The 25,800-nt window shown below is 48.2% G+C and overlaps 1 protein-coding gene across 2 annotated transcripts in view; it reads right to left on the bottom strand.

The window, feature by feature from the left end:
• The window catches only part of ARFGEF2 (ADP ribosylation factor guanine nucleotide exchange factor 2), a 125,853-nt gene that overhangs the window by 20,847 nt on the left and 79,206 nt on the right, over positions 1-25,800 (bottom strand). For both annotated transcript variants that reach the window (XM_063958894.1, XM_063958893.1), the window contains 6 exons: positions 25,204-25,364; positions 12,050-12,180; positions 8,417-8,546; positions 7,191-7,326; positions 454-592; positions 102-156 (listed from right to left, as the gene is read on the bottom strand). In XM_063958894.1, the coding sequence (XP_063814964.1) occupies positions 102-156; positions 454-592; positions 7,191-7,326; positions 8,417-8,546; positions 12,050-12,180; positions 25,204-25,364 (752 nt within the window). The remainder of the gene's footprint in view (positions 1-101; positions 157-453; positions 593-7,190; positions 7,327-8,416; positions 8,547-12,049; positions 12,181-25,203; positions 25,365-25,800) is intronic.

Below are 25,800 nucleotides of genomic sequence, written 5' to 3' on the forward strand. Positions count from 1 at the left end.
ACAGACAGAAACACTGTATGGTGCAAATAGCAAGCTCCCAAACCACCTAAAGTCTTAATGTCCACTAACATTTACATATTGCAACCTAGAACATAACTCACATAGCGTTTTTCTGAAGAGTCATCTTCAATCCTTGACGGCCTCCAAGTTAATAATCTGGAAAATAAGGAACAATCTTCACTAATTTTTCTTTCACTTTATTTCAAAGCAGAAAAAATACAACAAATCAATATTTCAAAGGGTCTCTGAGTGCTGGGACATAAGCGGCATCTGAAACTAGTGTGTAATTAAGGGCACAAAATATGACTTGGCTACAGAACATCTGGCATGTCCTTCAAACATCCACCCCCTCACTAGGAGTACCTATTGCAGCTCAGAATAGAGGGACAGTCTCTAGTTCTGATAAAGAGAACACAAAGAAAGCTCTACAGAATTAACGTGACAGAGACTTACACACTTGGTATGGTGGTTTTAAAGATATCCAACATGCAGTTACACGTCTGATCCCAAACCTCAGGACTAAATTTCTCTCCGTTCAGAATTACCAGGTTCTCCAGACAGTTGGTGCCGGATCGAGCTAGCTGCTCATTGTCTGTAAGACACAAATAGAGGATTATTACCCCTGTAGCAGTCTGGAACAGGCATATACAGTATAGAAATTACAGGTGTGGGTAGAAAATAGGATTTTAATACCTACCAGTATATACTTTTCTCGCAGTCCATAAAGGATATTGGGAAAACTAGTATGATGGGGTATAGACGGTGTCCAAAGGAGCCAGTGCACTTTAAATTTCTTCAGCTGGGTGTGCTGGCTCCTCCCTTCTATGCCCCTCCCACAGGCAGTGATAGGTTAAAAAAGTACCCGAAGGAGAAAGGACATTTATGAGAGAAGGAACATGACAACAGAAAAGGTGGTGAAATTTACACACCAGCAAACCACTAACATACAACAACCAGCAACGGCTAGTAACAACAACAGCTGAACAGTTTACTATAGAACACAGGTTCTCAAACTCGGTCCTCAGGACCCCACACAGTGCACGTTTTGCAGGTCTCCTCACAGAATTGCAAGTGAAATAATTAGCTGCACCTGTGGACCTTTTTAAATGTGTCAGTGAGTAATTAATACACCTGTGCACCTGCTGGGTTACCTGCAAAACATGCACTGTGTGGGGTCCTGAGGACAGAGTTTGAGAACCCCTGCTATAGAACAAGAGCCTGCAGAAAAGTCCACGCACTGAGGCGGGTGCCCAATATGCCTTAGGGACTACGAGAAAAGGATTTACTGGTAGGTATTAAAATCCTATTTTCTCTCCTGCATCCGTAAGGGATATTGGGGAAAACTAGTACGATGGGCACGTCCCAAAGCTTCCAGAACGGGCGGGAACGTGCGGAGACTGCTGCAGCGCCGCCTTCCCAAACTGGGTATCCTCTTTGGACAGAGTATCAAATTTTTAGAACTTCACAAAAGTGTTCTTCCCCGACCAGGTACCAGCTCAGCATAGTTGCAAGGCCGAGACTCCACGGGCAGCCGGCCAGGAAGAACCCACTGATCTTGTAGAGTGGGCCTTTAGAGACTTAGGAACAGGTAAGGCTGCCGACACATAGGCCTGTTGGATACTAAGCCTAATCCAATGAGCAATGGACTGCTTTGAAGCAGGGCAACCCTATTTTCTGCGCATCACAGAGCACGAACAAGGAATCCGTTTTTCTAACCCGAGCTTTGCGCTTGACATATATCTTCAAGGCACGCACAGCATCTAATGTCTCTGGAGGAGCAGAAGCATCAGAACTGGACCGAAACCACAATAGGTTGATTCAGATGAAACGCAGAGACAACCTTCGGCTGGAACTGCTGTCTAATCTGGAGCTCAGCTCTGTCCTCGTAAAAGACCAAGTACGGACTTTTACACGATAAGGCCCCCAATTTTGAAGCACGTCGAGCAGAAGCCAGGGCCAGTAACATCACCGTCTTCCACTTGAGGTACTTATCTTCTACCGTTATCAGAGGTTCAAACCAGGAGGACTGTAGAAATGCCAACACTACACCCAAATCCCAAGGGCACAAAAGGTGGTTGTATGTGGAGTACCCCTTGCAAGAAGGTCTGAACTTCAGGCAACACTGCCAATTTCTTCTTGAAGAAAATTGAGAGGGATGAAATCTGGACCTTAATGGAATCCAAATGTAAGCCCTTATCCACACCAGCCTGCAGGAAACGTAGGAAACTTCCCAAGTGCAACACTGCAGGCGGATACGTGTGTTCCTCGTACCAGGAGACATATCTACTACAGATAGTGTTTTGACATCACAGGTTTACTGGCCAGAACCATGGTAGCAACAACCTTTTTGAAAAGGCCTTTATGAGATAGGATTTTCCGCTCGACCTCCATGCCGTCAAACAAAGTCACCGTAAGTTCGGATAGACGAATGGTCCTTGTTGAAAAAGAGCTTGTCTTAGTGGTAGAGGCCAAGAGTTTTCGACGGACATGTCCAGAAGATCCGCGTACCACCCCCTCCGAAGTCAATCCGGGGCAATTAGAATTGCCTGGACACCCTGGTGCCTGATTCGCTTTAGCACCCTTGGGACCAATGGAATCAGAGAAAACAGGCAGACCAGCCGGTAAGGCCAAGGCAACGCCAATGCATCCACTGCCCTCGCCTGAGGGTCCATGAGCAATACCAGGGAAGTTTCTTGTTGAGCCGAGAAGCCATCATGTCTATTTGTGGGCAACCCCACCGGTTGATGATCTGTTGGAACACCAGATGGTGGAGCCCCCACTCTCCCGTTTGGAGATCGTGACGACTCAGGAAGTCCGCCTCCCAGTTGCCCACACCCGGAATGAAGATTGTTGACATTGCATTTCTTTCCGTCCAGAGGAGTATTTTTGACACCTCTCGCATGCTGGCTCTGCTTCTTGTCCCTCCTTGACGACAGATATACGCCACTGCCGTGGCACTGTCTGACTGTACCTAGATCGCGTGATCCCTGAGCAGAGGAGAGGCCTGAAGCAGAGCATTGAAGATCGCCCGAAGTTCCAGAATGTTGAACAGAAGGAGGGCCTCGTGGGCTGACCACCTGCCCCGGAACTGCACCCCTTGGGTGACCACTCCCCATCCCTGTAGACTTGCAGCCGTCGTGAGGAGGGTCCAATCCTGAATCCCGAAACTCCAGCACTCCAGGAAATTGGAGGACTGTAGCTACCACAGGAGGAAAATCCTGGCCTGAGGTGATAGTGGAGTCATCCGGTGCATCTGGAGATGTGATCCGGACCACTTGCGCAGGAGATCCAATTGAAATGCTCTGGCATGGAACTTCCCATACTGGATCGCCTCATATGAGGCAACCATATTTCCCAGCAATCTTATGCAAAGATGGATGGACACTCGAATAGGCCGGAACAACATGCGGACCATCTCCTGAAGTGTTTTCGCCTTGTCCTCTGGTAGAAACACCTTCAGGGCCACAGTATCCAGCAAAGTCCCCAGGAACAGGAGCCTCTGAGTTAGCTACAGGTGGGTCTTCTGCAAGTTGAGGATCCACCCATGATCCAAAAGAAGATTGATGGTGCGGTCGATATGGAGCAACAAAAGCTCCCTGGATCGTGCCTTTATCAGATGATCGTCCAGATAACAGACCACATCGACACCCTGGACCCGGAGTTGGAACATCATCTCTGCCATCACCTTTGTAAATACCCTCGGGGCTGTGGACAGGCCGAAGGGTAGTGCCTGGAATTGGAAGTGATTGTCCAGGAGGGCAAACCGCAGGTATGCCTGATGAGGCGGCCAAATCAGAATATGGAGATAGGCATCCTTGACATCCAAGGAGACCATATATTTCTGTTCTTCCAGGCCCGCGATCACTGCTTGGAGGGATCCATCTTGAACTTGAACACCATCAAGTAAGGATTCAAGGATTTGAGATTCAAAATGGGTCTGACCGACCCGTCCAGTTTTGGCACCACAAATAGGTTTGAGTAAAACCCCGTGCCGCGTTGCGGTAGTGGTACTGGAACAATGACGTGGGACTGAACCAACTTTCGGATTGCCTGTTGCAACGTAACTTGCATATCCTCCAAAGCTGGTAAGCTTGATTTGAAAAATCGTTGAGGGGGAGGTACTGTCGAACTCCAGCCTGTAGCCCTGAGAAACGAGATCTCTGACCCAGGCATCCTGGCAGGAAGTCTCCCAGACGCGGCTGAAGTGGGCAAGTTGAGCTCCCACCTCAAGATCCCCTCGAGGTGGGTGGGCACAGTCATGCTGAGGCCTTAGTAGAAATAGAACCGGTGGACTGTTCGTGTGAACTGGTGCTTGCAGGTTTTCTGGACTTACCTCTGGTGCCTCTAGCCGCATTGGAGGCACCTCTGGCCTTAGATCGAAATCTGCATGACCGAAAGGACTGGACAGAAAGCCCCGGATAGGAGCGTCTCGCCGGCGGGGCCACAGAGGGGAGAAACATGGATTTCCAAGCCGTAACTTTGGAAATTCAGGTAGCCAATTCAACCCCAAAAAACCATTCCCCAGAAAAGGGGAGGGATTCCACAGTACGTTTAGATTCTGCGTACGCAATCCACTGATGCAACCACAAGGCCCTGCGTGCCAACACTTCCATGGCAGAAGTCCGAGCATTAATATTCCCCATCTCCTTGAGCGAATCACAGAGGACAAGGGTAGTGTCCTGAATGTGCTTCAGGAGGGTTACCATAGTAACTAAGGGCATATCTCCAGAGAGGCCCCCCTGAATTTGAGTGGCCCAAGAATGAATAGCAGGGGTCATCCAGCAACCCGCAATGACCGGTATTTGTGATATAACATCTTCCTATCCCCTGGATCCTTCAAGGTAAAGGAGCCCGAGGTGGGCAGCACTGCCTTTTCAGACAGGTGAGAGATACTGAGACACCCCAGGGGGTACCTCCCCAAATTTTCTACCTTCAGGAGCAAATGGGAAAGTGCGCAAAAACTTTTTGGACACTTGGAAACTTTTGTCTGGATTTGTCCAGGCATGTTTGAATAAGTCATCTAACTCTGTAGAACAGAGGTTCTCAAACTCGGTCCTCGGGGGCCTACACAGTGCATGTTTTGCAGGTCTACTCACAGAATCGCAAGTGAAATAATTAGCTCCACCTGTGGACCTTTTAAAATGTGTCAGTGAGTAATTAATACACATGTGCACCTGCTGGGTTACCTGCAAAACATGCACTGTGTGGGCTCCCGAGGACCGAGTTTGAGAACCTCTGCTGTAGAATCAGGGAAAGTGACCATTAGGCTTGTTTTGTACAAAGAAAAGCGATTGCTGTGACGCAGCGTCCTCTAGAGGGAGCTGTAACACATCCCTTACAGCAGGGGTGGGGAACCTTTTTTCTACCAAGGGCCATTTGGATATTCATAAAATCCTTCGTGGGCCATACAAAAATTATCAACTTAAAAATTAGCCTGCCCCCAGTAGATATGCCCCCATTAGATATGACCCCTAGTAGCGCCTCTTACGCACACACATTAAAAGAAAGAAAAAACACAATACTCCCCACCCACACTCCTGCTTCTGGACCCTTGCCCTCTGCCTGGCTGCCTGCTCCTCAGAACTATGGGAGAGACATCATGACATCTCTCCCATAGCACCTCACAGGCACACACGCACACTGCCAGAGCCGGAGCTCAGGAGTGAGCTCGTGCCTCCGGCTGCTGCTGAGGAGAAGAAGCCAGGCGCCTGCTAGTAACAGAATCTCAGTGGGCGCCCGGCATCTCCTTTGGTTAGGTGAACCTGGGAGGGCCAGATCAAGTGGCTTTGCGGACCTTATACGGCCCGCGGGCCTGAGGTTCCCCACCCCTGCCTTACAGCCAAACAGAGGGGTTCAATACCCTGAGTAGCATCGGTATCCCCACTAATGGGGTCCAGGTCATCCCCATCATCCTGTACATAATCATCTGTATCAGATAGAATAGCCGGTAAACCATGCTTCTGGGGACCTGCATGAGAGAGGGGGGAGGGGCTGTGCAACTGCCCTAGCAGCTAAATCAGCAACAGCTTGTTGTAGTAGCGGAGTTTTCTGCACATTAGCAGTGAGCTCGGATGACATATCTGACATCATAGTTTCAGATTTGGTTGCTTTGTCATGCAAGCCACCGTATTTGGTGTTTCATTATGACAGAGCAGAACTTCGGACGAATCCCGCTTTCCTGCCAAAGGTAGTGTCATCTTTTCACATCAATCAACCAATAGTAGTTCCTGGGTTATCAGAAGACTCAGGAACTTTGGATGTGGTACGCACACTACGCATTTATGTAGCCCGAACGTCTGCAGTTCGTAAGACGGATACATTAGTTGTTCTCTGATGCTGCCACGATCGGTTGGCCAGCTTCCAAGCAGACCTTATCCAGATGGATTAAACTGACCATACGTCAGGCTTCCCTTCATGCTAGGCTACAGCCGCCTACATCATTAACAGCTCATTCCACACGTTCTGTGGGAACTTCATGGGCAGCAGGTCGTGGGGCTTCTACGACGCAGCTTTGCCGTGCGGCTACATGGTCATCAGTGCACACGTTTGTGCGCTTTTACAAAATTGATACGTTTGCGGCATCAGCGTCTAGCTTTGGCCGCCTAGTGTTACAGGTGCCAAACAGCTCTCCCGCCCAAGGGGGAAACTTTGGTACGTCCCAAGAGTACTCCAGTGACCCCTAGTGGATGAAGAAGAAAATAGGATTTTGGTACTTACCAGATAAATCCTTTTCTTTGAATCCACAGGGGGCACTGGACGCCCACCCAGAGCAGTTTTACCTGTCTTGTGCTAAGTTCAGTGGATCTTATGGTAACACATTCTCATCGACTTGTTCAAAGGTTTAAGTTAGATCGGTTATGGTGTCAACTGTTTAGTTGTCAGTTATGTTATGTGTCAACTTTATTGTTGTCTGCTATGTTATAATGTTATATGTAATTCTCCAAGGTCATCCTCTCTATCGCTCCTGTTCGGCTCAAGAAAAAACACTGAGGTATTATGGGAGTATGGAGGGGAGGAGAGTTACTAAATTTAAATATTCAGTGCCTTGTCCTGCTAAAGCCGTCCATATCCCAAAAGTACTCCAGTGACCCCTAGTGGATGAAGAAATTAGCTTTGGTACACCTCTGCCATCATACAGTTTGTTTGACATCACAGATATAAACACATACACTGATTCACAGCAACCATACCTTGTTTAACACACCAGTGTAACTGGGCAAAGATATCAGAGAGCAGGACGCTGTTCAGGGCCTCATAGAACTGAGTGAAGACATCACAGATTGCATAAAGTGCATGGTTACAGGTAGTTGTCATCCATTCAGATTTCTGGAACAAGAGGAAAATATATTAAGCATATCAAAGATCAACACAAATAAACTAAATTACAATAAAACAAAACCACACAATTAAAATAATTATAATATATAATCAGTAGCAGCCTCTCTTAGGGGGAGATGTACTAAGCAGTGAACAAAGTGGAGAAGTGAGCCAGTGGTGAAGTAACCCATGGCGACCAATCAGCTACTCTGTATAATTTAATAGTATGCAAATTATAAATGTTACTTCAATGCTGATTGGTTGCCATAGGCAACTTCTCCACAATTTTCACTACTTAGGCCCTCATTCCGAGTTGATCGCTAGCTGCTTTCGTTCGCAGCGCAGCGATCAGTCCAAAAAACTGAAAATCTGCGCATGCGTATGGGGCGCACTGCGCACGGGCGCCGTACTTTCACAAAAGCCGATGCAGTTTTACACAAGCTCTAGCGATGCTTTTCAGTCGCACTGCTGGCCACAGAATGATCGACAGAAAGTGGGTGTTTCTTGGTGGTAACTGACCGTTTTTGGGGAGTGCGTGCCAGATAAAATCGCAGGAGTGGCTGTAAAAACGTAGGCGTGACTGGGCTAACGCAGGGCGTGTTTGTGACGTCAAAACAGGAACTAAATAGTCTGAAGTGATCACTAGCTAGGAGTAAGTCTCGAGCTACTCAGAAACTGCACAATCTTTTTTTGTAGCAGCGCTGCGATCCTTTCGTTCGCACTTCTGCTAAGCTAAGATACACTCCCAGAGGGCGGCGGCTTAGTGTTTGCACGGCTGCTAAAAGCAGCTAGCGAGCGATCAACTTGGAATCTTTCATTTCCTAAGTTCAAATCAGAACAGCAAGTAATTTTAGAGGTGCTTAAAAGTTTGTCAGAAAAGTTAAGTTTAGTTGGGGTTCCAAGGACATGTGAAGCGGCAATATTCCTATGGAACTCAGATTTTCCATTTCTAACATTCCATCCCACAGAAGTGGTAGCATGGGTGGTGGTGGGTGGCATATACAGGAAGGAGGTACATATTAATCACTGGTACCAGTCACAGTATGTGTGTATGTGTGTGTGTTGTACGAATACCCTATCACATTAAATAACTTCTTACCTCTGTTTGCTGTTCTGGAAGTTTCATATTGTCAAATATCCGGAACACGATGCGGAACAAGTCATGCCACCAGTGGTTTTCAAATGTGTGGCCATAACTTTTCATAATTTCAAACATTACAGTGAGGCCTCTGCAGGGGAATAATAGTGACCATTAAATAAGAACATTATCTTATGATCTGCACTCGAAGGGGTCTCACTATTCAGTTTAGATACAGATCTACTGTTCCCAACACAGAAAAATGTCCATAAAAGGGAAATAAATCTCCAACTGAGAGCCGCGTCTGAAGAGAAACTGTATTATGGACTTGTTGTAGAGCAATGGTGTATCCCATAGAAGACTAAAGGGGAGATGTATAAAGCTTTCAACAGAGATAAAATGGAATCATTGCCAATAGCAACCAAGCAGCTTTAGCTAATGCATCTAGCACAGTCTATAAAATGACCGTTTGTAGTGGATTGGTTTCTATGGGCAACTTCTCTGGTAAGGTGCCCGGCCACAGATTAGACTCCAAGTTTTCTTATGTTAAGGAAACTGTGATTTGAAGTAAGTATACTGTATAATTTACTTATTTATTAACAATGTCTTACATAGCGCAGCATATATTTTATTGTGCTTTACAACTGGAACAACAGTAATAGAACAAAACTGGGTAATAACAGACAGACAGAGGTAGGAAGGCCCTGCTCGCAAGCTTAAAATCTATAGGGAAACAGGTGTTGATACAAAAGGATAGGTGCTATCTATTGCATAATTGTCCAGACAGATTGCAAAGAGCATGTGAAAAAGACCAAATATGTGAGATTATGGGGTATATGCAATTGCGGTCGAATTCCCGAAATTGTCGAATTTCGGGTCATTTTCGCCCAAAAAAAAAATTCGCCTATGCAATTCAGTGCTTTCCGACCAAAAAACGGACTTTCAAAATTCGACTTTTTGAAATTCGAATTTTTGCAAATTCGACTTTTCTGCAATGATACAAGTGCTGCAATTCGACAAAAGCATATTCAATTCAAGTTTGGAAATTCGACAGCAAATTCGTCATTTTCAATCCGCCACACTTTGGAGGGTGAAAACAATAAAAAAAATTTTAAACATGTTTTTTTTGGTGTTTTTTTTTTTTAGGAATAGCATATCTATTTATATTAGAAGGAATTAGGTACTTTTTTTTTTTTTTTTGGTGGCACAAATATTATTTATATATTTTTTAAAATATTATTTTTTTATAATTTTTTTTTTTATTGCTGGAACGGTAAAATCCTTAAAAAAAATGGCGTGGGGTCCCCCCTCCAAAGCATAACCAGCCTCGGGCTCTTCGAGCTGGTCCTGGTTCTAAAAATGCGGGGAAAAAATTGACAGGGGATCCCCCGTATTTTTAAAACCAGCACCGGGCTCTGCGCCTGGTGCCAAAAATACGGGGGACAAAACGAGCAGGGGTCCCCCGTATTTTTCACACCAGCATCGGGCTCCACTAGCTGGACAGATAATGCCACAGCCGGGGGTCACTTTTATGCCGTGCCCTGCGGCCGTGGCATTAAATATCCAACTAGTCACCCCTGGCCGGGGTACCCTGGGGGAGTGGGGACCCCTTCAATCAAGGGGTCCCCCCCCCAGCCACCCAAGGGCCAGGGGTGAAGCCCGAGGCTGTCCCCCCCCCATCCAATGGGCTGCGGATGGGGGGGCTGATAGCCTTTTGGGATAATGAAAAGAATATTGTTTTTTCCAGCAGTACTACAAGTCCCAGCAAGCCTCCCCCGCAAGCTGGTACTTGGAGAACCACAAGTACCAGCATGCGGGAGAAAAACGGTCCCGCTGGTACCTGTAGTACTACTGGGAAAAAAATACCCAAATAAAAACAGGACACACACACCGTGACAGTAAAACTTTATTCCATACGTCGACACACACATACTTACCTATGTTCACACGCCGACATCGGTCCTCTTCTCCATGTAGAATCCACGGATACCTGAAAAGAAAAGTTCAATATACTCACCTCAGCCATGGTCCAGAGATAAATCCACGGACTTGGCAAAATAACAAATCGCAAATACCCGACCAGCGGACTGAAAGGGGTCCCATGCTGACACATGAGACCCCTTTCCACGAATGAGACCTGTCAGTGACAGCTGTCACAGAAAGGTCTCTAAAGCCAATCAGGAAGCGCAACTTCGTTGCGCTCACCTGATTGGCTGTGCGCTGTCTGTGCTGTGACAGCGCATCGCAAAGCCGCTCCATTATATTCAATGGTGGGAACTTAGCGGCTAGCGGTGAGGTCACCCGCCGGTCAGCGGCTGACCGCGGGTAACCCCCCCCGCTAGCCGCTAAGTTCCCACCATTGAAACTAATGGAGCGGCTTTGCGATGCGCTGTCACAGCACAGACAGCGCACAGCCAATCAGGTGAGCGCCACGGAAGTAGCGCTTCCTGATTGGCTGAAGGGACTTCAGTGACAGGAGTCACGTGATGTCCCGGCATTCGGGAGAAAGGGGTCTGATGTGTCAGCATGGGACCCCTTTCAGTCCGGTATGGAGCGGGTGTTCGGTTTGTTTTTTTAACAAGTTCGTGGATTATCTCTGGACGTGGATGTACCTCTGGACGCTGGAAGGTGAGTATAATTTTTTCACAGGTACCCTCGGATCGTCGGAGACCGTGGCAGTCGGCGTGTCAACATAGGTAAGTATGTGTGTGTCGGTAGTGTGTAATAAAGTTTTACTATCAAGGTGTCTGTGTCCTGTTTTTATTTGGGTATTTTTTTTTCAGTAGTACTACAGGTACCAGCGGGCCCGTTTTTCTCCCGCATGCTGGTACTTGTGGCTCTCCAAGTACTAGCTTGCGGGGGGAGGCTTGCTGGGACTTGTAGTACTACTGGAAAAAACAATATCTTTTTATTAATCACAAAAGGCTATCATTCCCCCCATCCGCAGCCCATTGGATGGGGGGGGACAGCCTTGGGCTTCACCCCTGGCCCTTGGGTGGCTGGGGGGGGGACCCCTTGATTGTAGGGGTCCCCACTCCCCCAGGGTACCCCGGCCAGGGGTGACTAGTTGGGTAGTTAATGCCACGGCCGCAGGGCACGGCATAAAAGTGACCCCCGGCTGTGGCATTATCTGTCCAGCTAGTGGAGCCCGATGCTGGTGTTAAAAATACGGGGGACCCCTACTCTTTTTGTCCCCCGTATTTTTGGCACCAGCACCAGGCGCAGAGCCCGGTGCTGGTTTTAAAAATACGGGGGATCCCTGCCCAATTTTTCCCCGCATTTTTAGAACCAGGACCAGCTCGAAGAGCCCGAGGCTGGTTATGCTTTGGAGGGGGGACCCCACGCCATTTTTTTTTCCGGGTTTTTCCCGTTTTTTTAAATCGCGGCAAAATCCGCCAAATCGGCCGATTTTCGCCCGCGGGTCTGTCGAATCCGTTTTTCATTGAATATGGTGAATTCCGGCAGCCACCTGCCGGAATTCACCTGTCGAATTGAGTCGAATTAAAAAACGGCGAAAAATTGCAGCGATTCGCCGTGAATTGCATATACCCCTATGTGTGGACTGTACAGAAGGGATGTACTTTGATAGGAAGGCATTACAGGTTATGTGGGTGGGTTCAGAATTGGATTGGCTTGTCTGAAGAGGCGAGTTACCTTGTTCGTATATCCAGTTTACATCTGTTGATGATGCAGGAAAGCTCAAATAAAATTGGAAACCATCCACGGACCCAAACTCTGTCTCCAGGAGCCACATTCATATCATCACTGGTGTACTCCCTCAGTGCCTGGAAGAGACCTTCACTATTAATGGCAATCAGAGCAAATTACAGTAGAGAACACAACAAACCTCTCTGTGGTCACAAACTATTTTCATATATTGCCAATGTATCCATTTCATGCTTTTTATTTTTAACATGGCACTCGTAGTCATACTACATTCTTTATAAACAAGGAACACATTATACAACTATTCTCATTAAGGTTACACTTTCCATACTGCAAAATGTAAACAAATAAGGATCTGGATGATACAGTAGGTCAAATCATTAGATCGACAGGTACAAAAGGTTGACGTGTAAAAGACTGACAGTGCTTAAGGTTGGCAGGTTCAAAAGGTTGACACACATATGGTCCACACAAGTTTGTTTTGTTTTCTTTACAGTTTTTCATCATTTACCATCCACGTGGACTACTGCATAGTAACCTGTGATGGTCACAGCGGTAGCAGAGCGAGGCACCAGAGCGTGGCGAGCTAAGTGAGGGTACAAGTTTCAACTAATTTGGCTTTCAAATGGTTAAACATCCAAAATGACACAAAAAAAACCATGTCGACCATTTCCATGTGTTGACTTTTCTGCTTGTCGACCTATTCCAACATCTACCTTTTCATGTAGACCAAATGACCATGTCGACCATATGGGGTTGATTTAATTCTGGTCGTCCTAATAATCCACACCAAAACAAATAAATAACATAGAAGAGTTAGGGGTACATTTACTAAGCAGTGATAAGAGTGGAGAAGTGAGCCAGTGGAGAAGTTGCTCATGGCAACCAATCAGCATTGAAGTAACATCTATAATTTGCATAGTATAAAATGATACAGAGCTGCCGATTGGTTGATAGGGAAATTTCTCCACTGGCTCACTTCTCTGCTCTTATCACTGCTTAGTAAATGTACCCCTAAAAGAGGTAAGTGGGGTTCCGTCAGCCTGGGGTGTGCAGCGCTATATAAACAGTAACACAGGACTTTGTGTAACTTTAAACAAAAATTGTGAGGTGTAAAAATAAGATTTTAAACCTACCGGTAAATCTTTTTCTCCTAGTCCGTAGAGGATGCTGGGGACTCCGTAAGGACCATGGGGTATAGACGGGCTCCGCAGGAGACATGGGCACTACAAAGAACTTTAGATGGGTGTGCACTGGCTCCTCCCTCTATGCCCCTCCTCCAGACCTCAGCTAGAGAACTGTGCCCAGAGTAGACGGACAGTACGAGGAAAGGATTTTTGTTAATCTAAGGGCAAGATTCATGCCAGCCCACACCATCCACACCGTATAACATGAAATATACGAACCAGTTAACAGTATGAACAAAACAGCATCAGCCAAAGACTGATCTCAACTGTAACATAACCCTTATGTAAGCAATAACTATATACAAGCCTTGCAGAAAAATGTCGCACTAGGACGGGCGCCCAGCATCCTCTACGGACTAGGAGAAAAAGATTTACCGGTAGATTTAAAATCTTATTTTCTCTTACGTCCTAGAGGATGCTGGGGACTCCGTAAGGACCATGGGGATTATACCAAAGCTCCAGACCGGGCGGGAGAGTGCGGATGACTCTGTAGCACCGATTGAGCAAACATAAGGTCCTCATCAGCCAGGGTATCAAACTTGTAGAATTTTGCAAAAGTGTTTGAACCCGACCAAGTCGCCGCTCGGCAAAGCTGTAATGCCGAGACGCCTCGGGCAGCCGCCCAAGAAGAGCCCACCTTCCTAGTGGAATGGGCCTTTACCGAATTTGGTAACGCCAATCCAGCCGTAGAATGAGCTTGCTGAATGAATCGTGTTACAGATCCAGCGAGCAATAGTCTGCTTAGAAGCAGGAGTGCCAACCTTGTTGACTGCATACAGGACAAACAGTGCCTCTGTTTTCCTAACCCGAGCCGTCCTGGCTACATAAATTTTTAAGGCCCTGACTACATCCAGGGACTTGGAATCCTCCAAGTCATTCGTAGCCACAGGTACCACAATAGGTTGGTTCATGTGAAACGATGAAACCACCTTAGGCAAAAATTGAGGACGAGTCCTTAATTCTGCTCTATCCACATGGAAAATCAGATAGGGGCTTTTGTGAGACAAAGCCGCCAATTCGGACACCCGCCTTGCAGATGCCAAGGCCAACAACATGACCACCTTCCAAGTGAGAACTCTTAACTCAACCGTTTGAAGAGGTTCAAACCAGTGAGATTTTAGGAACTGTAACACCACGTTAAGGTCCCATGGTGCCACTGGAGGCACAAAAGGAGGCTGTATGTGCAGCACTCCCTTTACAAAAGTCTGGACTTCTGGGAGAGAAGCCAATTCCTTCTGAAAGAAAATTGATAGGGCTGAAATCTGTACCTTAATGGAGCCTAATTTTAGGCCCATATCCACTCCTGTCTGTAGAAAGTGGAGAAAACGGCCCAGATGGAAATGTTCTGTAGGAGCATTCTTGGATTCACACCAAAAGACATAATTTCTCCAGATACGGTGATAATGTTTCGCCATCACTTCCTTCCTAGCCTTTATCAGAGTAGGGATGACTTCTTCCGGAATGCCTTTCCCAGCTAGGATTTGGTGTTCAACCGCCATGCCGTCAAACGTAAGCACGGTAAGTCTTGGAACGCGCAGGGCCCCTGTTGCAACAGGTCCTCTCTGAGAGGAAGAGGCCACGGATCTTCTGTGAGCATTTCCTGAAGATCTAAATACCAGGCCCTTCGAGGCCAATCTGGAACAATGAGTACTGTCTGCACTCTTTTTCGTCTTATGATTCTCAATATCTTTGAGATGAGTGGAAGAGGAGGTAACACATAGACCGACTGAAACACCCACGGTGTCACCAGGGTGTCCACTGCTACTGCCTGAGGGTCCCTTGACCTGGCACAATACCTCCGAAGCTTCTTGTTGAGGCGTGAAGCCATCATGTCTATTTGAGGAAGTTCCCAATGACTTGTTATCTCTGCAAAAACTTCTTGATGAAGTCCCCACTCTCCTGGATGGAGATCGTGTCTGCTGAGGAAGTCTGCTTCCCAGTTGTCTACTCCCGGAATGAAGACTGCTGCTAAAGCGCTTATGTGATTTTCCGCCCAGCGCAGAATCCTGGTGGCTTCCGCCATTGCCACTCTGCTCCTTGTTCCGCCTTGGCGGTTTACATGAGCCATGGCTGTGACGTTGTCTGATTGAATCAGAACCGGTAGGTCGCGAAGAAGATTCTCCGCCTGACGTAGGCCATTGTATATGGCCCTCAATTCCAGTACGTTGATGTGTAGACAAGCCTCCTGGCTTGACCATATCCCCTGAAAGTTTCTTCCTTGTGTGACTGCTCCCCAACCTCGGAGGCTCGCGTCTGTGGTCACCAGAACCCAGTCTTGAATGCCAAACCTGCGACCCTCTAGAAGGTGAGCACTCTGCAGCCACCACAGGAGAGGCACCCTGGCCCTGGGGGACAGGCTTATTTTCTGATGAATTTGGAGATGGGACCCGGACCACTTGTCCAGAAGGTCCCACTGAAACTTCCTCGCGTGAAACCTGCCGAAGGGGATGGCCTCGTAGGTCGCCACCATTTTCCCCAGTACTCGAGTGCATTGATGGACCGACACTCTTTTTGGTTTTAACAGGTCTCTGACCATGTTCTGGAGTTCCTGGGCTTTTTCTGTTGGGAGAAAAACCCTCTTTTGTTCCGTGTCCAGAATCATGCCTAAGAAAGATAGCCGAGTTGTTGGAACCAACTGTGACTTTGGTAGATTTAGAATCCAGCCATGTTGCTGCAGCACTCCGAGGGAGAGCGCCACGCTTTTCAGCAACTGATCTCTCGATCTCGCTTTTATCAGGAGATCGTTTAAGTACGGGATAATTGTGACTCCCTGCCGGCGCAGGAGCACCATCATTTCCGCTATTACCTTGGTGAAAATGCTCGGGGCCGTGGAAAGCCCAAACGGCAACGTCTGAAACTGGTAATGACAGTCCTATACAGGGAATCTCAGGTATGCCTGATGAGGGGGATATATGGGGACATGAAGGTATGCGTCCTTTATGTCCAGTGACACCATAAAATCCCCCCCCCCCCTCCCAGGCTGGAGATTACTGCCCGGAGCGATTCCATCTTGAATTTGAACTTTTTCAAGTACAGGTTTAGGGATTTTAAATTTAGAATGGGTCTGACCGAGCCATCCGGTTTCGGGACCACAAATAGGGTTGAATAGTACCCTTTTCCCTGTTGAACCAGGGGAACCTCGACAACCACTTGTTGTTGACACAGTTTTTGAATTGCAGCTAAAACTATCTCCCTTTCTGGGGAAGAAGCTGGTAAAGCCGATTTGAAAAAACGGCGAGGAGGCACGTCTTCGAATTCCAGCTTGTAACCCTGGGATACAATTTCCATTGCCCAAGGATCCACGTCTGACTGAACCCAGACGTGGCTGAAGAGTCGAAGACGTGCCCCCACCGGCGCAGACTCCCTCAGTGGAGCCCCAGCGTTATGCGGTGGATTTAGTAGAAGCCGGGGAGGACTTCTGCTCCTGGGAACTAGCCGTAGCCGGCAGTTTTTTCCCTCTACCCTTACCTCTGGTGTGGAAGGAAGAGCCCCGACCTCTTCTGGTCTTATGCGACCGAAAGGACTGCATCTGATATTGCGGCGTTTTCTTTTGCTGTGGGGAAACATAAGGTAAAAAAATAAGAATTTACTCACCGGTAATTCTATTTCTCGTAGTCCGTAGTGGATGCTGGGAACTCCGTAAGGACCATGGGGAATAGACGGGCTCCACAGGAGACTGGGCACTCTAAAAGAAAGATTAGGTACTATCTGGTGTGCACTGGCTCCTCCCTCTATGCCCCTCCTCCAGACCTCCGTTAAGGAAACTGTGCCCGGAAGAGCTGACACAACAAGGAAAGGATTTGGAATCCAGGGTAAGACTCATACCAGCCACACCAATCACACTGTACAACTTGTGATAACCATACCCAGTTAACAGTATGAACAACAACTGAGCCTCAGTAACAGATGGCTCATAACAATAACCCTTTAGTTAAGCAATAACTATATACATGTATTGCAGAAAGTCCGCACTTGGGACGGGCGCCCAGCATCCACTACGGACTACGAGAAATAGAATTACCGGTGAGTAAATTCTTATTTTTTCTGACGTCCTAGTGGATGCTGGGAACTCCGTAAGGACCATGGGGATTTTACCAAAGCTCCCAAACGGGCGGGAGAGTGCAGATGACTCTGCAGCACCGAATGAGCAAAGGCAAGGTCCTCCTCAGCCAGGGTATCAAACTTGTAGAACTTAGCAAATGTGTTTGAACCCGACCAAGTAGCAGCTCGGCAAAGCTGTAAAGCCGAGACCTCTCGGGCAGCCGCCCAAGAAGAGCCCACCTTCCTTGTGGAATGGGCTTTTACTGATATAGGATGCGGTAACCCTGCCACAGAATGAGCTTGCTGAATCGTGTTACAGATCCAGCGCGCAATAGTTTGCTTTGAAGCCGGAGCACCCAGTTTGTTGGGTGCATGCAGGATAAACAGCGAGTCAGTTTTCCTGACTCCAGCCGTCCTGGCTACATAGATTTTCAAAGCCCTGACTACATCAAGTAACCTGGAGTCCTCCAAGTCCCGAGTAGCCGCAGGCACCACAATAGGCTGGTTCAAATGAAACGCTGATACCACATTAGGGAGAAATTGGGGATGAGTCCTCAACTCTGCCCTGTCCATATGAAAGATCAGATATGGGCTTTTACATGACAAAGCCGCCAATTCTGACACACGCCTAGCTGAAGCTAAGGCCAACAGCATGAGCACCTTCCATGTGAGATACTTTAGCTCCACGGTCTTAAGTGGCTCAAACCAGTGTGATTTCAGGAAATCCAACACAACGTTAAGATCCCAAGGTGCCACTGGAGGCACAAAAGGGGGCTGAATATGCAGCACTCCCTTAACAAACGTCTGAACGTCAGGTAGTGAAGCCAGTTCTTTTTGAAAGAAAATAGATAGGGCCGAAATCTGGACCTTTATGGACCCCAATTTTAGGCCAATAGTCACCCCTGACTGTAGGAAGTGCAGAAATCGACCCAGCTGGAATTCCTCTGTTGGGGCCTTCCTGGCCTCACACCAAGCAACATATTTCCGCCATATGCGGTGATAATGCTTTGCTGTCACATCCTTCCTAGCTTTTATCAGCGTAGAAATCACTTCATCCAGAATGCCCTTTTCCGTTAGGATCCGGCGTTCAACCGCCATGCCGTCAAACGCAGCCGCGGTAAGTCTTGGAACAGACAGGGCCCCTGCTGTAACAGGTCCTGTCTGAGAGGCAGAGGCCATGGGTCCTCTGAGATCATTTCTTGTAGTTCTGGGTACCAAGTTCTTCTTGGCCAATTCGGAAGGATGAGTATAGTTCTTATTCCTCTCTTTCTTACTATCCTCAGTACCTTGGGAATGAGAGGAAGAGGAGGGAACACATAAACCGACTGGTACACCCACGGTGTCACTAGTGCGTCCACAGCTATCGCCTGAGGGTCCCGTGACCTGGCGCAATATTTTTTTAGCTTTTTGTTGAGGCGGGACGCCATCATGTCCACCTGTGGCAGTTCCCAATGATTTACAATCTGTGTGAAGACTTCTTGATGAAGTCCCCACTCTCCCGGGTGGAGGTCGTGCCTGCTGAGGAAGTCTGCTTCCCAGTTGTCCACTCCCGGAATGAACACTGCTGACAGTGCTAGCACGTGATTTTCCGCCCATCGAAGAATCCTTGTGGCTTCTGCCATTGCCATCCTGCTTCTTGTGCCGCCCTGGCGGTTTACATGGGTGACCGCCGTGATGTTGTCTGACTGAATCAGTACTGATTGGTTTTGAAGCAGGGGCTCTGCTTGACTCAGGGCGTTGTAGATGGCCCTTAGTTCCAATATATTTATGTGTAGAGAAGTCTCCAGACTTGACCACTGCCCTTGGAAGTTTCTTCCCTGAGTGACTGCCCCCCATCCTCGGAGGCTTGCATCCGTGGCCACCAGGACCCAGTCCTGTATGCCGAACCTGCGTCCCTCGAGAAGATGAGCACTCTGCAGCCACCACAGCAGAGACACCCTGGCCCTTGGGGACAGGGTGATCAACCGATGCATCTGAAGATGCGATCCGGACCATTTGTCCAACAGATCCCACTGAAAGATCCTTGCATGGAACCTGCCGAAGGGAATTGCTTCGTAAGAAGCCACCATCTTTCCCAGGACTCGCGTGCAGTGATGCACCGACACCTGTTTTGGTTTCAGGAGGTCCCTGACCAGAGATGACAATTCCTGGGCCTTCTCCTCAGGGAGAAACACCTTCTTCTGTTCTGTGTCCAGAATCATTCCCAGGAAAAGCAGACGCGTCGTAGGAATCAGCTGCGACTTTGGGATATCCAGAATCCAGCCGTGCTGTTGCAACACTTCCTGAGAGAGTGCCGTGCTGACCAACAACTGCTCTTTGGACCTCGCGCTTTATGAGGAGATCGTCCAAGTACGGGATAATTATAACTCCCTTTCTTCGAAGGAGTATCATCATTTCGGCCATTACCTTGGTAAATTCTCGGAGCCGTGGAGAGACCAAACGGCAACGTCTGGAATTGGTAATGACAGTTCTGTACCACAAACCTGAGGTACTCCTGGTGAGGTGGGTAAATGGGGACATGCAAGTAAGCATCCTTGATGTCCAGCGACACCATAAAATCCCCCTCTTCCAGGCTTGCAATAACCGCCCGCCCTGAACGATTCCATTTTGAACTTGAACTTCTTTCAAGGATTTTAAATTCAGGATGGGTCTCACCGAACCGTCCGGTTTCGGTACCACAAACATTGTGGAATAGTAACCCCTGCCCTGTTGAAGGAGGGGGACCTTGATTATCACCAGCTGGAGGTACAGCTTGTGAATTGCCGCCAGTACTACCTCCCTTTCCCTGGGAGCAGCTGGCAAGGCTGATTTGAGGTAACGGCGAGGGGGAGTCGCCTCGAACTCCAGCTTGTATCCCTGAGATACAATTTGTACAGCCCAGAGATCCACTTGTGAGCGAACCCACTGGTTGCTGTAGTTTCGGAGACGCGCCCCCACCGCACCTGGCTCCGCCTGTGGAGCCCCAACGTCATGCGGTGGACTTAGTGGAAGCAGGGGAGGATTTTTGTTCCTGGGAACTGGCTGCCTGGTGCAGCTTCCTTCCTCTACCCTTGCCTCTGGCCAGAAAGGATGCTCCTCTGACCCGCTTGCCTTTCTGAGGCCGAAAGGACTGCATTTGATAATACGGTGCTTTCTTAGGCTGTGAGGGAACCTGAGGTAAAAAAGTCGACTTCCCAGCAGTTGCTGTGGATACGAGGTCCGAGAGACCGTCCCCAAATAATTCCTCACCCTTATAAGGCAAAACCTCCATGTGTTTTTTAGAATCAGCATCACCTGTCCACTGCCGAGTCCATAATACTCTCCTGGCAGAAATGGACATTGCATTAATTCTAGATGCCAGCAGGCAAATGTCCCTCTGTGCATCCCGCATATATAAGACGACGTCTTTTATATGTTTGATGGTTAGCAAAATAGTATCCCTGTCGAGGGAATCAATGTTGTCTGACAGGGTATCAGTCCATGCTGCTGCAGCACTACACATCCAGGCTGAAGCAATAGCAGGTCTCAGCAGTGTACCAGAGTGTGTATACACAGACTTCAGGATAGCTTCCTGCTTTCTATCCGCAGGATCCTTTAGGGCGGCCGTATCCTGAGACGGCAGTGCCACCCTTTTAGATAAGCGTATTAGCGCCTTGTCCACCCTAGGGGATGTTTCCCAACGTAACCTATCCGTTGGCGGGAAAGGGTACGCCATCAGTAACCGCTTAGAAATCACTAGTTTCTTATCAGGGGAACTCCACGCTTCTTCACACAAATCATTTCATTCATCAGATGGGGGAAAAGTCACTGGCTGCTTTTTCTCCCCAAACATAATACCCCTTTTGGTGGTAACCGGGTTAATATCAGAAATGTGCAATACATCTTTCATTGCAGTAATCATGCATCGGATGGCTTTTGTAGACTGTACATTTGTCTCATCCTCATCTACACTGGAGTCAGACTCCGTGTCGACATCTGTGTCTACCATCAGAGCTAGCGGGCGTTTATGAGCCCCTGACGGCTTCTGAGTCGCCTGGGCAGGCGCGGGCTGAGACCCTGGCTGTCCCAAGGCTGCTGCGTCATCGAACCTTTTATGTAAGGAGTTGACACTGTCGGTAAAGACCTTCCACATATCCATCCAATCAGGTGTCGGCCCCGTCGGGGGCGACACCACATGTATCTGCCCCTGCTCGCCTCCACGTAACCCTCCTCATCAAACATGTCGACACAGCCGTACCGACACACCGCACACACACAGGGAATGCTCAGACTGAGGACAGGACCCCACAAAGTCCTTTGGGGAGACAGAGAGAGAGTATGCCAGCACACACCACAGCGCTATATAACACAGGGATTTACACTGCTAATAAGTGATTTTCTCAATAGCTGCTTGTTTGTATCGATTTGCGCCTAAATTTATGTGCCCCCCCTCTCTTTTTAACCCGTCTTGTACCTGGATACTGCAGGGGAGAGCCTGGGGAGCTTGCTTCCAGCGGAGCTGTGAAGGGAAAATGGCGCTGGCGTGCTGAGGAAGAAGGGCTTCTGTCCCGCGTTTTCTGTAACTTAATGGTGGGGTTTTTTACACATATACAGTTAACTGACTGTATTATGTGTATTTTATGCCAAAAGGTAATATAATTGCTGCCCAGGGCGCCCCCCCCCCCCCCAGCGCCCTGCACCCTACAGTGACCGGAGTGTGTGGTGTGCTGTGGGAGCAATGGCGCACAGCTGCAGTGCTGTGCGCTACCTTAATGAAGACAGGAGTCTTCTGCCGCTGATTTCATCGTTCTTCTTCTGTCTTCTGGCTCTGCAAGGGGGACGGCGGCGCGGCTCCGGGAACGGACGATCGAGGTCAGGCCCTGTGTTCGAACCCTCTGGAGCTAATGGTGTCCAGTAGCCTAAGAAGCACAAGCTAGCTGCAAGCAGGTAGGTTTGCTTCTCTCCCCTCAGTCCCACGTAGCAGTGAGTCTGTTGCCAGCAGATCTCACTGAAAATAAAAAAACCTAACAAATACTTTCTTTTCTAGCAAGCTCAGGAGAGCCCACTAGGTGCATCCAGCTCTGGCCGGGCACAGATTCTAACTGAGGTCTGGAGGAGGGGCATAGAGGGAGGAGCCAGTGCACACCAGATAGTACCTAATCTTTCTTTTAGAGTGCCCAGTCTCCTGCGGAGCCCGTCTATTCCCCATGGTCCTTACGGAGTTCCCAGCATCCACTAGGACGTCAGAGAAAGTAGATTTACCCGCGGTAGCTGTGGAATCCAGGTCTGCGAGACCTTCCCCAAATAAATCCTCACCTTTGTAAGGTAAAACTTCCATATGCTTCTTTGAGTCGGCATCACCCGTCCATTGGCGGGTCCACAGGGCTCGCCTAACAGAAATCGCCATGGCGTTGGCTCTTGAACCTAGTAGCCCGTCTCTCTGAGCTTCTCTCATATATAAGACTGCGTCTTTAATATGACCTAAGGTCAATAAAATGGTATCCCTATCTAGGGTATCAATGTCAGCTGACAAGGTATCTGTCCAAGCTGCTACCGCACTACAAACCCAAGCCAATGCTATTGCCGGTCTGAGCAAAGCACCCGTATGTGTATAAATTTATTTTAAGGTAGGTTCCTGTCTGCGATCAGCAGAATCCTTGAGGGCTGCTGTGTCTGGAGACGGCAGCGCCACCTTTTTTGACAAGCGCGTTAACGCCTTGTCCACTCTGGGCGAGGATTCCCACCGTAACCTGTCCTGCGCAGGGAAAGGATACGCCATAAGAATTCTTTTGGGAATCTGCAGTTTCTTGTCTGGAGTTTCCCAAGCCTTTTCAAATAACGCGTTCAGCTCATGAGATGGGGGAAAGGTTACATCAGGTTTCTTTTCCTTAAACATGTGTACCCTCATGTCAGGGACAGAGGGGTCATCTGTGATATGTAAAACATCCTTTATTGCAATAATCATGTAATGAATACGTTTGGCCACCCTTGGGTGTAACCTCGCATCATCGTAGTCGACACTGGAGTCAGAATCCGTGTCGGTATCAGTGTCTGCTACTTGGGACAGGGGACGTTTCGGAGACCCTGAAGGGCCCTGTGACACAGTCAAAGCCATGGATTGACTCCCTGTTCTATCCCTGGACTCTGCTTTGTCCAATCTCTTATGTAATAAAGACACATTTGCATTTAAAACATTCCACATGTCCATCCAATCCGGTGTCGGCGTTGCAGACGGCGACACCACAATCATTTGCTCCACCTCCTCCTTAGATGAGCCTTCCGCTTCAGACATGCCGACACACACGTACTGACACCCCCACACACTCAGGAATATATTTATATGGAGACAATTCCCCAATAAGGCCCTTTGGAGAGACAGAGAGAGAGTATGCCAGCACACACCCAGCGCCACCTGACTCTGGAAACAGAATTTCCATTTAAACAGCGTTTTTATACAAATATATGTATATACACTCACTGCGCCAAATAAATGTGCCCCCCCCTCTTTTTTGCCCTCTGTCACCGTGTTCAGCAGGGGAGAGTCCGGGGAGCCAGCTTCTCTGCAGTGTGCTGTGGAGAAAATGGCGCTGGTTAGTGCTGGAGGATCAAGCCCCGCCCCCTCAGCAGCAGGCTTCGGTCCCGCTCAAATTTACAATACTGGCGGGGGATTATTTAATATACTGCCTCCGCAGTATATCTATATACTTTAGCCAGTCCCAAGAGGTTTAATATTGCTGCCCAGGGCACCCCCCCCCCCCCTGCGCCCTGCACCCTTCAGTGCCCGCTGTGTGTGTGTGTGTGCGTGTGGGAGCAATGGCGCGCAGCGTTACCGCTGCGTGTTACCTCAGAGAAGATCTGAAGTCTTCAGCCGCCTTTGAAGTCTTCTTTCTTCTTATACTCACCCGGCTTCTATCTTCCGGCTCTGTGAGGAGGACGGCGGCGCGGCTCCGGGACGAACGGCGAGGGTGTGACCTGCGTTCCGACCCTCTGGAGCTAATGGTGTCCAGTAGCCTAAGAAGCAGAGCCTATCATTTAAGTAAGTCTGCTTCTCTACCCTCAGTCCCACGATGCAGGGAGTCTGTTGCCAGCAGTGCTCCCTGAAAATAAAAAACCTAACAAAAGTCTTTATCAGAGAAACTCAGGAGAGCTCCCCTGTAATGCACCCAGTCTCCTCTGGGCACAGGATCTAACTGAGGTCTGGAGGAGGGGCATAGAGGGAGGAGCCAGTGCACACCCATCTAAAGTTCTTTGTAGTTCCCATGTCTCCTGCGGAGCCCGTCTATACCCCATGGTCCTTACGGAGTCCCCAGCATCCTCTAGGACGTAAGAGAAAGAAAACTCAAAGAAACCCGTTTCTTTGTGAGACAGTTCCGCAATAGATAGTAAGACCTATTGAGCCTCCTGGCTTCACGAACTTACGCTGTATAAAGCCCTAAATCCCTCTTCCACGTGGCTCCCAAACTACCAACAATTTCAAAGGCAAATGCAGATAATACATCTTCGAAGATTCTGGTGACTCTGGTGACCTGATGATCAGCAATCCGTCGTGTTATCGGCAAAAAAACTGCATGTTAAACATCCCCAACTCGCCAATCGAGATTATGTTTTTGGTCAGAATTGGCAAATCAAGAAATTCCAACATGTTTCATTCCCACGATCCCCCGACCCAGTCATTGGCAAAACGCCCAGAAACAGTACTTGCCAGATGTATGGCCTTCATAACATCTGGTGTTCCATTTTCCATTGATCATTTTAACTCAGCTCATTATCGGCCAGCATTACAGCATTGTCCCATCTTGCTGAGAAACTTGTAAAACAAACAAATCAGCAAAGAATATAACTTACAGGTTTTCTATATCAAGACCTTCTTTTCTTCATTTCTCAGGGTGTTTCCTAACTTTGCACCACAAGAACATCTCCTAAACCACAATCCAAGCAGTATACAGCATTACCCACCTGTGGCTTCTCAGATGCGTACTTTGCACAGTAACGGATTAGTCGGATGGCCTCCATGCTGGTGTCTGGAAAGGCAGCATTACAAGCAAACTCGGACAGACATTTTACTGCATCCTGGAAAGAGTCAATGGCTGATGGGAAGTGATGCTGAAAAACATTTGCTGGGGAAAGAGAGAGACTTATTACAAGTTCAGAATAAATAAAAATAGGAATTTGATACCTACCGGTAATTTCTTTTTCTTTAACGTCCTAGGGGATACTGGGATGGTTTTAGTACCATGGGGGTATAGATTGAGTCCATTGGAGCCTTGGCACTTTAAAAATCTTCAGTGCGTGCTGGCTCCTCCCCTCTATGCCCCTCCTACAGACTCAGTCTAGGAAAACTGTGCCCTGGGAGACGGACATACTTTGAGAGAAGGAAAATAGATAAGAACAGTGGTGAGTCAACGAACCAACACACAAGAGTAACAAAAGATACCAACGCTAACCAGATCAGGAACAGCAACAGCAGACCCAACCAAGAAACAGACAAGTATGCAGGAAAACCACGAAGCACTGAGGCGGGCACCCAGTATCCCCTACGGACCACGGGAAAAG

This window comes from Pseudophryne corroboree, chromosome 3 (genome assembly GCF_028390025.1).
Source record: "Pseudophryne corroboree isolate aPseCor3 chromosome 3, aPseCor3.hap2, whole genome shotgun sequence".
In the NCBI taxonomy this organism is placed as follows: domain Eukaryota; kingdom Metazoa; phylum Chordata; class Amphibia; order Anura; family Myobatrachidae; genus Pseudophryne; species Pseudophryne corroboree.